This window comes from Paramacrobiotus metropolitanus, unplaced genomic scaffold, assembly GCF_019649055.1.
Source record: "Paramacrobiotus metropolitanus isolate TYO unplaced genomic scaffold, Prichtersi_v1.0 Parri_scaffold0000038, whole genome shotgun sequence".
NCBI lineage: Eukaryota > Metazoa > Tardigrada > Eutardigrada > Parachela > Macrobiotidae > Paramacrobiotus > Paramacrobiotus metropolitanus.
In genome coordinates this window covers 32,817-44,463 of record NW_026570258.1, presented here as the reverse complement: position 1 = coordinate 44,463, position 11,647 = coordinate 32,817, and the positions used below count along the sequence as shown (strand labels likewise).

At 43.4% G+C, this 11,647-nt stretch overlaps 1 protein-coding gene and 1 long non-coding RNA gene across 7 annotated transcripts; one reads left to right on the top strand and one right to left on the bottom strand.

Moving 5' to 3' along the window:
* Positions 1–1,224: 1,224 nt before the first annotated feature.
* Positions 1,225–5,764, bottom strand: LOC129589924 (uncharacterized). Of its 6 annotated transcripts, none has more exons than XR_008690669.1 (5): positions 5,302–5,764; positions 4,983–5,223; positions 2,886–4,406; positions 1,683–2,816; positions 1,225–1,620 (listed from the first exon to the last, which is right to left on the bottom strand). It is a non-coding gene; the product is annotated as an uncharacterized LOC129589924 (long non-coding RNA). The 6 variants fall into 6 exon arrangements; XR_008690667.1 differs by having other exon boundaries at positions 1,687–2,816; XR_008690671.1 differs by having other exon boundaries at positions 1,225–2,816; positions 2,886–2,952; positions 3,024–4,406; positions 5,302–5,762.
* A 1,678-nt stretch (positions 5,765–7,442) lies between these two features.
* On the top strand, positions 7,443–10,811 carry LOC129590010 (uncharacterized). Its single transcript, XM_055484965.1, has 4 exons — positions 7,443–7,677; positions 7,804–8,215; positions 8,582–9,734; positions 10,178–10,811. Exons 2-4 carry the CDS (start codon positions 7,867–7,869, stop codon positions 10,809–10,811), a joined length of 2,136 nt encoding a protein of 711 aa, XP_055340940.1. The 5' UTR covers positions 7,443–7,677; positions 7,804–7,866.
* The last annotated feature ends 836 nt before the right edge of the window (positions 10,812–11,647 follow it).

The window sequence follows — 11,647 nt, the reverse complement described above, 5'->3', positions numbered from 1 at the left end:
TGCACACAATGTAAAATTGCACCACAGCTTGTGACCTGTTTTTTATTAATTTTTTCAATATCTCGTTATTTTTTTACAGGATTTCCATTACCGCAGATCCAGTTGTTAGCAATTATGTTATCAGAGTTTGTTTTCGTTTATTGTAATCTTCTCCGTAATCTAAAACCGGTTTGTCAATGTCTTTGAACATGGCCCGGAAAATCGGTTATTTTCTAGGATGGCATCTTCTTAAGCTAAATTCTGATTATTGTCGTTGTCGAACGGAAAAATATTAAGCTATAAATTGACGTTTTGTCTGGCGGTTTGAGCGTTCAGTCTCTGGTTACGCTTGTAATACATAACATGTACTTGTACTGTACAGAGTAGTATTACAAAAGGAGCGTTCTCAAAGCACACTTTGTCCACATTCGTAATGTTCACAATCGACCAGGGACTGGATTCGGAGTCCGAAGAGTGTAGTACACGTAAAAGGCAGACGGACGTTACTGCCCAGTGTCCACGGACAGACGGTATCCACCGAGCACGTACAGACGGCCATCCAGCAGCAGACAATTTAACGGTTGTTTCAAGCTAAAGAAGTCGAGTTCTTGGACTGCGTCGCCCCTAGCTGATAATTGAGCGTTTTAGGCTGCAAAAACTCATTAAACTGTATGTAACACTGTCCTTGTTCCACACTACGAGGTACGTAGACTTTGTTACTAAGGCTGTATAGAAAGTTTTCTCGGCAGTCGGAATTTTTATCGTGCATACTATATCACACCTATGGATTGTGAATTTTCTCTGTTGGCTTATGTCAAATTGGGAATAGTACACCATTAACGAAAGGAGATAAACGCTTTCTCTCGATGATGGAGCTTTTGGTTACCTCGGATAACCTCTCTTTCGAGTATGTGTCTAGAATGAGTTATTACGTAGCCGGCATGGACACACTGGGATGCCGGAGATAATAGTATTATCTTAATTACGATAATATTAAGCAGTAAATAAATACAGGAATCAGGAATCACATCAAAGCATGCACATGGTGCATGTTGCATTGCCAATATCGCGCAATAAAATAATTAAGTCTATAAAATCTATAAACTGTGGAACGTGTAACATATATTGCACGTGTTCTGCAGTTCAGTGTCCTCTGCGCCCATTACACGATCTTCCTCGATAAAGAACGGTCATTTTCGGCAGAAGGACCAAAGCGTATAATTTAATTTAATTCCTTATGCAGCGGGAAATGTCCACCGAGCCACTTTGCCTCCGAGGCACTTTGCACAACTTCTAACACAAATAAATTACAAAACATGTAAGTAGATTAAAATGTAGTTTCAGTTGGTAAAAACCTAATCAGTGGAAGGAAGACAGGTCGTTCTTACACCAAAGAACACGTAAAACGCAATTGTGCCCATTAGGAGACTGATTACCCGAAAAAAGAAGGCGGCAGCAAAATGTGTTTACATGGTAAGAAAAATCGTTTTCCAAGTGTAGTGCGGATTGCAGGCAAATACAAGACTTGTTTTACGTATATAAAAGCTGTATTAAAGCGTTGTTTCTGAAGCGTCTAGTCGGGCCAACAAGAAGCAGCTGAGTTTATTTTCCAATTTCCAGGTCCTGGCAGGTCTTGGCATGCTGAACACCATGCAATAATTATGTAGTTTCTGGATATCCAGATACGTTGATGCGGTAATTACCCACTTTAGCCAAATAACCTGGTTTAGCATGTACTTATGGATTTCACTCCCCAGCGCTCAATTTGTCGTCGTCGAGGGCGCGACGCTGGTGTGGGAGAGTCTGAAATCCACCAATCCAGGCGTGCTACACCTCATGCGTCGCAGGCCCGCGCTCAAGCTCGGACTTGGACTCGGACTTGGACTACTAAAACTTGGACTTGGACTTCACTTGGACTCTAAAACTTGGACTTCAATTGGACTCTAAAACTCGGACTTTGCTTGGACTCTAAAACTCGGACTTCGCTTGGACTCTAAAACTCGGACTTTATGACTTAGACTTGGATTTAGGCGTTTCTCATGTCTTCTTACGTTTCTTCATGTTTTCTCAGGTTTCTTAGGTTTGTTGGGTGTTCTTAGGTTTCTGAGGTTACTAACATTTATTAGGTTATCTAGGTATTCCTTGGTATTCTGAGAAACCTAAGGAACCTAAGAAACCTAAGAAACCTAAGAAACCTAAGAAACCTAAGAGACCTAAAAACCTAAGAACACCTAAAAAACCTAAAAAACCTAAGAAACCTAAGAAACCTGAAAAACCTAAGGAACCCAAGAAGCCTAAGAAACCTAAAAAACCTAAGAAACCTGAGAAACCTAAGAAAACCTCAGAAAACCTAAGAAACCTAAGAATACCTAAAAACCTAAGAAACCTAAGAAAACATGAAGAGACGTAAGAAGGCATGAGAAACATAAGGAACGCCTAATTCCAAGTCCAGGTCATAAAGTCCAAGTTTTAGAGTCCAAGTAAGGTCCGAGTTTTAGAGTCCAAGTGAAGTCCGAGTTTTAGAGCCCAAGTGAAGTCCGAATTTTAGAGTCCAAGTGAAGTCCAAGTTTTAGAGTCCAAGTGAAGTCCAAGTCCAAGTTTTAGTAGTCCAAGTCCGAGTCCAAGTCCGAGTTTGAGCATGGGCCTGCGTCGGGCCCCATGTCGGCTGCAGCCGCGGATAACAACATGACTTTTACGCTCAAACACGTCATATGTGTGGACAACGGCATAACTGATGCACTATCTCGTTTCCAGGTTTCCCGTTTCCGACGTCTCGCACCGCTAGCAGCCGCTCATCCAACGCCGTGCCCGAACATCTTCGACGATCTTCGACAAACCTACGGGATATCCCATCACTGAGCCGTCTCTTGGAAGCCCACATCACAACATCCACACGATCCACTTACCGTGCCGGCGCAACGCGCTTTACCAACTTCTGCGCCACACACCGTCTTATTCCACTGCCAGCACATCCTACCACAGTCGCCCGATTCATCGCCAGCTTACATGATGAAGGCGCCAGCGTAAATACTGCCAAAGTTTACCTGGCCGCCATCGATAACCTACACCGCGAAGCCGACGATCCAATTTGTCGACGACGCTCCCCAGCGCTTAATTTGTTAATTATGGCTTATAATCTACAACGATCAATCAGTACCCAACAGAATAAACGGTTTCGCTGTCTTTCTTCTCCGCGACAATCTAGATCGTAAGAAAATTCCATGGTATTTCCCATGACTTCATGAATTCTTCTTGCTTTCTCTCCTGTGTGCGTGTCTTCACGTCATCAGCCAGTTCTGCACTTAATCACGTGCATGAACAAAAATATCGATCAGGAACTTCACGAAATAATGAGATCACATCCATTACTTCGGTAACCGATCTGGGTTGGGTACTGCGGACAGCACCCATATAAGGCCAGTGCGCGGCGCATTCCTTTTAGAGTACATTGCTGATGCATACATATCGCACGTGTTGCAGGTATACTACCGTTGCAACATGTGCCCTTTGATCTTCGTTGCTTTCATTGCAGGACATGCTGCTTTACCCATCCTGCCCTATGGCTATGTCAACAACAAGCACCAGGCCGAGTACCTCGCGCTGGGTAAAACTGATCCCATTTTTGGCGGATGGGATGGACTATCTTTGCCTGCATTCCACAAACCCGCCCACGGATTCGATCGTAGAAGAAATTCCGAAATTCCGATTTTGCCGGGTGTGATGACGGATGGCTCGACAGCGGGCTGTGCCTAATTACCAGAGCAGCGCAAGAAATCTGCACGTTCTGCCAATTCGGAATTAGGAATAACGTCTGTCCAGATTTTCAGCAGTGCGTTCCTTAACTGACGGGCGGTGGGCCGATCGAAGCTGTCCCCCGACAAGCATCTCACAAGCAGATTCACCAACGATTGATTTGTAATAAGTCTGTCAACAGTCGGCGCATAGCCATCGATGAGCTTTCTTGTATATTGAAATTCAATTTCCTCCGATGCCTTACTAACTCCATAATACCGTTTGTCGTTTGACAAAGTCGTGGATAATATAGCTCAGACTCCAGATATCCGCAGCGGGCCCCAACATGACGTCCTGATGTTTATACAAGCTTCAAAAGAATTTCTGTGCGACTTCCGGCGACATGTGCCGCCATGCTTCTCTCACGTGTGTGTTCTCATTTCCCAACATACCGTGATATCACAGCTGCAGAAAGTCATCCAAATTGCTAATCAGCTTGTGATTATCAGCTTGTGAATTGTGATGGCCGCGTTTGTGCCGGTATACAAAGATATTTATTGGTTTATTATCGCAGTGAATGTGGTTTCGATCGTGCATATCGTGCAGGCCCTCCGTGAATCTGCATTCCATTGTACATCGTTGCCGAAAACGAGCAGGCATTGGTGTCCTGTGACCTCAGTCATAAGCTTCTGCACCTGCCCCAAACATAAAGAGATCTTATTCAAAAATCTTCACTGCTTGGGCGATACGAGTGCTTGTGACGGAGAGACGAGTACGTTAGGAATAATTACCGCAATAATCTATTATTCTATCGACCTTACAATGTACTTAACGACAGAGTATGAGCTCATAGCCTCAGTGTGCCCTAGGTAAGTCGACGAATCTACGCAAACGAGAATCTAACATCTCCGACGGTAGTTTAATTCCTAACTCCGAAGGCTGCTAAAATCAGAATGACAAAGAGAGTGCTAAAAGTTTTGCCACAAGCAGACTTACATATACGAGGCAAACGGACTTATAATATTATACAGAATACTCGTTCGGAAACTGCATTCGTATAATATTATAATGCACGAATGGAAAAGGAAAAGTACGTACAGATAAAACAACGTACTAATCGCTACAGTACTTTTTTATCCTGTCACGTGGCAAAACACGAAGTTTATTGATGCTTATATTTTGCCTTCCAAACTGGCAAGAACTTGCAAAGACGCTATTATCGGTGCATACTTGCTCTATATTGATTACAGACTATAGCTCTAATTTTAAACCTTTGCCGCTGCAGTATTCCATTGTAAACCGAAGCCGGTAGGACGCTGATTCGCCTTCCTCCATAATATCGACTCTGTAGTAACAAACCAAATTCTTGAGGTGGAATGCCGGTAATTTCTACCACTTTTCGCGTTGTCGCGTGCGTTTTGACTAGTATCCATGGGTTTCACAGGCTTAACCGACGCTATTTTCAATGCCAGCGTGTTCCCGAAATCGTAGGCATGGTCCGTAACCGTTGCGCTATAAACAATGCCATGAGCTTCACAACCAAGACGCTGAACGTCTTGCCAGAGAGGGCTGTAAATGAAAATAACATACATGCGCTGAATTTCAGTGCGAGTATTAGTGTTGAGTTTACGGCTGGGTGGTTCCGAATAGAGGCTCACAGCTTTAAACCAGTAAGAAAATGTGCAGGTAGTGCGGTTACATTGGAAACCAACGATATAGATTTTTGGTAGGGCGTAAAGGTAGGATGCTTAGAGGGCAATGTAATAATAAACGGAACTTATAAAATTCCCCACTAAAGTAAACTTAGCACAACGTGTTCCTCAGTTCAAAGTGTGCATATCGTACAAATATGAAGGAATATTATCGCTCAAGCATACAAGCATTGCTGCCTTCAGGGTATAAATTTTCAGCTCCAAGATACAGTAGGTACTGTATAGTGTATATAAATGAAAATTCCACTGCAATGCTGGATCGGGCCGTTCGTGGGCCGGTTAACGTGGCACGACGTCTAATGTAGCATTACCACTTACGAGCTTAACTTGTGTATAATTAATTATGTGTACTCTTAATAATTGATCACCTCGCTGTCATCAATACTCGTATGCTTAATCAACGGCAGTGCCTTTAGCCTTTCTTTCGAGACGCCGTCCGTGTGGCAGACTTCACAGACAGTCTTTGTTTTTATTTGTCTGTGTATTACCTTCACTCGGTGAACGTTGTAAATTACTTAGACGTGAGCCAAAAGCAGCCGGAAAACTTGCAATCTGATAGCGCGGAAGATGCTTTCACGATAAAATTCCACCTGGTGAGAAAATTTCTTGTGCTGTCCCAACGCTCATCTGCCGTGCACAACAGTTCGCGGACATACGCTATTTAGTACCATTTACTGATCACCAAACGATTTTCAGTTTTTCATCCGTCAGTTAGCAACGCTGTTGGAATCAATGGGAAACAGTGCGGGAAAAGAGATTCGTTGCGGGAACACGATAAGCATTGACGGAATGGGAGATGAAATTGGTCACACATTTATCTATTCTATCGCGCGTATCTCCAGCCCTTCCGGACCACGCCCCACGCGGCTTCACTTCGTGGTTATGCAGATATCCCCGGATAAGTTCGTGGTATTCCAATGGCGTGTGGATGACACGAAGCCGAAATCCTTTGCCACCGACCGACTGTGGGGAGCGAAACAATGCCAGTACCTTGATCGCTTTAGTGTACAACAGGTGTCAGCTGCTGTCAAACAAGTATCTGAAGCAAATACTGAAAGATATGACCCGTTATATTTTAATGGCAACCAATTTACTAACCAAGTAGCACATATGTTGACCCATCAAACGTACAATGTCTCCCTTTGGTGTGCTAGCTGCGGAGCGTGAGATTTAAACCTGGAGTAAAGCGCTCATTTTTTGCTATGTTGAATGTGAAATATCACTTGTAACACTGCTAATCTTTTTTAGAACTTTTTTATGCTATAATTAGAAGTATTAATATATGTATAAATGATTAAATTTTGATGTTTTCTCGTAATGTGACACCGTCCCCTCGGGATGGATAGCAGCGAATAACCAAAAGTAAAACAGAGGTCACTGACAACCATATGAGTCTATGCCACCAGACTATGGGCAGAGTGATAGATACTTTATTACCGGACCACAGACAGAAATAAACAGAACAGCTGGTTACCTCTAATGATTTTCATCCCATACGAATGTCTGACGGCAGACACATAATTACCCTGTTTTGGCTAGATCTTTATTCACGGAATACTACTTCATCGGAGCAAAATCTTCCCGAGTACATGGTTTATACAGACACTCAATCATGCACATTCATGGTTAATTTCGTAATTCATGCAACCACAAAAAGAAGACCAATAACCGCAAATAAATTTATTACGACGGTGTTTAACAGCATTAATTCTGTCCTAGATGAAACATTAATTTTAAGGAGCTTCTACCGGGTTATTTAATACACTAATAGTCGGGATATGGTTATACGTTGTCTTGGTGGGTCTGACTAATATGATTCTACCATTATTTCTATCATCATTTTTATGATATTCGTAGTGTATACATAATATTATGCCGATCAATTATACAGCATACCGTGCCCGAGGCTCCAGGCTGTCAGCAAGGTGCTGTACGTGCTACATACGTCCCGTCAAAACTACATTCGATCATTTACAGTAAAGCTTTCAGCTACAGTGCACTGCGTTACCTGCATGCTGACGCCGTCTTTTGCGCTTTTAAGTTGGCTCACAGTTAGCTTGACTGTGTAGCACGTAAGCGTACTTCCTTTAACAACAGTGATAAATGCTAAGGACGATACTTTGGTGAAAAATACGAGTACAAGACGTTTCTTTGGACTTTGACTTCTGGCCTGGTAGCGACCAAACTCGTGCATGTATAACAAGCGATCTCTGTTGTTAATTTCCACTGGTGAAGAACTTTCCCATATATGCGAGTATGGTTGTCTTAGAATCGAAAATTATCGAATCGGATTCCATGGTGCCGCTACCCGAAAGCCGCCGATCCTGTGTGAATACTGAAATTAAGTACAACTGTACAAGGGAAGTTTTGTTTTTTGCAGTTCTGTTTGGCAATCACCACTAAGCTACGCATTTGGGGTTAGTGTGTACGTACCAAACCAGCAATGGATGTACCCGCTAATCTACGTGACGTCGAATCACTGGGAGCATGTCTTAAGTTGGCGGACTGGCGAGATAATAAGTTCCTTGGTTGTGGAGCGTATGGCAGTGTTTATCGTGTAGCGGTTAAGGATCACCCGTGTGATTTTGAAAATGTTTTGGCACTAAAAATTACCGCGCTTTCTTCTGTTAAACCCTTTGATACCAGCAGAAACGGCACACGACAACGTGAAAAATGGCTGACATTACTGGCGTTCAACCATAACCATTTGGTCAGATATTATAGAATCGATATTGTGGAGGAAGGACGTTCGGCGTTATACCGGCTGCGGTTTACAATGGAATACTGCAGCGGTTAAGCTAATATTACGTTCAACCAACATTATAGCACTCGAACAATTACAGATTTCGTTAAATTAGTTTTGCATTTTTTGAGCATTGGGCGTCGGTTCACTTTGCTTACAACTGTTAGATTGATAAAAGATAGTTGTCAGTACAACTGCATATCTCAAAACTGCATTTTTTAATATTTTACATAATTTTCGTAATTACATAATTTCTCATTTTCGTGCTAACGTGTTGCAGAAAGATTCACTTTTCGTGACCAAAACCCAAAATTAAAAAAATGAATCTCTGAAGTTTCGAAATAAAAGCCGAATTGTACGACTTATTCTTTAGTTGTGACTTCCAGCTGCGTCACGCAGAGCTATTATTTGACAGGTGGTACGCTGCATGATTTTATGGAAAAAGATACAACAACAAAAACCAGCTTTTCTTTTTCGGCGATCATGTGCTATGGAATGCAGATCGCGGATGGTCTGCAGTATTTGCACGAACGCCAGTATATCCACTGCGATATTAAACCACAAAACATCTTTGTACAGCGGTACACGGGTGGTCATCCCAGGTTGCTAATTGGCGATTTGGATGACTACCTGCAGCTGCAATACATCCGTCCGGTCACGGACACCGACACGCATGCAAGAGGAACACCGAGATATATGTCACCAGAGATGGCACGCAAGTTCATCCGGCGATCGTATCAAGACCAAGAGATCGAACTGGGACCGGCTGCTGATATCTGGAGTTTGGGGTGTGTAATTCGGGACTTTGTTCATCGGCATTATGGAATTTCTAATACACAGGATGGCCTCATTAGAAATCCGTTTCAGTACGTAAAGAAACTTATAGAAGGCGATGATGTGCCGGTTATTGACAGAAGTATTGGCTATCGAGCGATAGCAAAGCTGGTCATGAAATGCTTGTCGGAGGACAACAGCCGCCGACCAACGGCTATCCAGTTGAAAAACGCCCTGCTGAAAATCTGGATAGGCGCGATTCCTAATGCCGAGTTGGCCGAACGGGCGGATTTACTGCGCCACTGCGGTAACTGGGCCCAACCTGCCGTCGAGCCATGCGACATCAGTCCCGGCAAAATTCTGTGCGTTCACCAATTTTTCCAATATAACTCGGCATTGGTTCGTGTGCGACTGCAGCTACTGGATATTACCTCGTGTACCGTCCGGAAATTCCGTTTGCCGGCCCATCCATATGGTCGGCGGTATGTCCCCAACTCGTTCGTACTGGCATCACGACGCATTCTCTGTCAAGTACGGACGAATTCAGAGCACGCGGTATGTGGTCTGTTTGTCATTTTGTCGTTTGATATGGACACTGGCACGTGGCACACAGTAACAACGGACTTCGAAGTCCACCAGTGGTACGTCACCCCTGTTGTAATAATGGACTGCATTTATTTCTGGGACGTAGGGGATCTGAAAAAAGGGAAGATCTCTGATTTTAAGATCAGCTTAGCGGCTCCACGTCGCCCAGGATCATCCTGGCTGCTACAGAGTGCATCGAAACTAGCTGAGTACGTAACAATCATGAATTGTTTGTACCGAAGGATGTTTCGACTTTTCTCATAACCCGGTTATTTTGTGCATAACTGCGCAAATTGACATGCGCAAATTGGCGAACTACTCTGTACGTGAACAAATGCGCTGTAGCCACATGTATAACCAAACTGAACTGAGGGACTTTCTGTACTGAGCGTTATGTTCCCTTCGTAAGAAGTATATCAGAATCCGTTGTAAAAATAGTAAAAGTCTCTTTTGTGTTAGTAAGAAATAAGAGTTTGTATAATCGGAGCACAGCATTTCTTTATAGTGAATTGTTTTATTTGGCAACAGGCACCAACATATCCAAGATCAGCCTTAAAATGACAAAACTACTTAAAATGACAAAAATTTTAACATCGAAAAAATACCCCAATTCGTTAGAGTTTCGTAATAGTAAATTACACTTGTGTTTTAGGAGGATTTGGATGACAGCCACACACCCCGACACACGGGTGATGTTGTGTCTCGAAAGGCTATGGTACGACAACAGCCATCGGGTGGAAAGCCTAAATACTGTCACCGAAATTTCGTTTAGCGATGTTATTTTACTGGAATCAAGACGACACTGCGCATCAGGCGTACTGGGTGAGCACGCCTACATAATGGGCGGAACCAGCATGCCACTGATGGACAACACTCCGATTAACATCACCCAGGAATGGGAAGCAGCCATGGACAGCTCGCACCGCTTCCGTCTCATGCAGTCCTGCGTACGCCTGGACATCGACCCTTTGGGTCGTGATGTCCCGAAATTCCAGTGCTGGCCTGTTTGTAGCCTGCCCAAAGCGCGCATCGGTCATGGAGCATTCGCTCAGGATGGGCGTCTGTATGTCTTCGGTGGATGCCGTTTGTCCATAGACGGCGTCGATCGTCTGCCGGATTCTGTGGACATATACTCTCCCCAGTCTGATTCAAATCGATCCGATTCCTGGTCTACTGTGAGCATTAAGAATCTGGACAAGCGAAGCTTCGAGAACGGACCCTTTGTTAGTACTTCATGTTTTGTAGTAAAAACCGAAGCAAAGACGGACGGGTTTGCTGCGTATTAAAAACTACCCTTTAAAAATATATCAACACCCATATAATATACCGTAGTACATACTTTAGAATGATGCGTAGCACAAACAGATCTTCCACCCGTGCTAAGAAACTGAAGAAGCCTAAGAAAAGAAGCCTTAAGAAGCCTAAGAAAGTGCTAAAAAGCCTAAGAAACCTAAGAATACACGGAAAATACGGAAAATACGACAGATATTTTAACAGTTAATTTGAAACTCGAACATTTTAGAAAAGTAGCGTTCTGGCGATTACGAACAGGTGTTGTGGTAGATAAAGCGTATGCTGTTCGGTCGGCATATATATCTGTACCTACAGGGTACATCAAGGAGCAGGTCGCCCACAGTGTGAATAAAAACATTTTTTCTGCAGTGAAACTTCAGTATTCAAGCTTGGCTTCGGTTGGCGAAATCAGTACTTCTCGAGCACGTATATCGCTGCGTTATGCCGCTTCAAGCTTTGGCGATCCGTACTGCGCGCTAAACTTTATTCCAGATCTCTCTCCTTACACATAGACCCTACCGCACGTTTTATACTGCACAGATTACAGCATCACAACATAGCATCTAGATCTAGAACACCTTGCACAATTTGCCGGCGGCCACTTCACAACTTGCCGACAAAGCATGACCACTCATGGTCTTACATGACCACATTCTGTGTAGATAGGTAGAATCTAATGGATTTGGCGTCTTCCAAAGTTTTGTTAATAAATCGTTCAGGATTATTCTCACAATCAGCGAAGCATGCAACATACGTACAAAATCGCCCACACGAAAGCGCTATAACAGGTGATTTTAATCAATCATTTGGCAGCCGCTACACAGTTTTT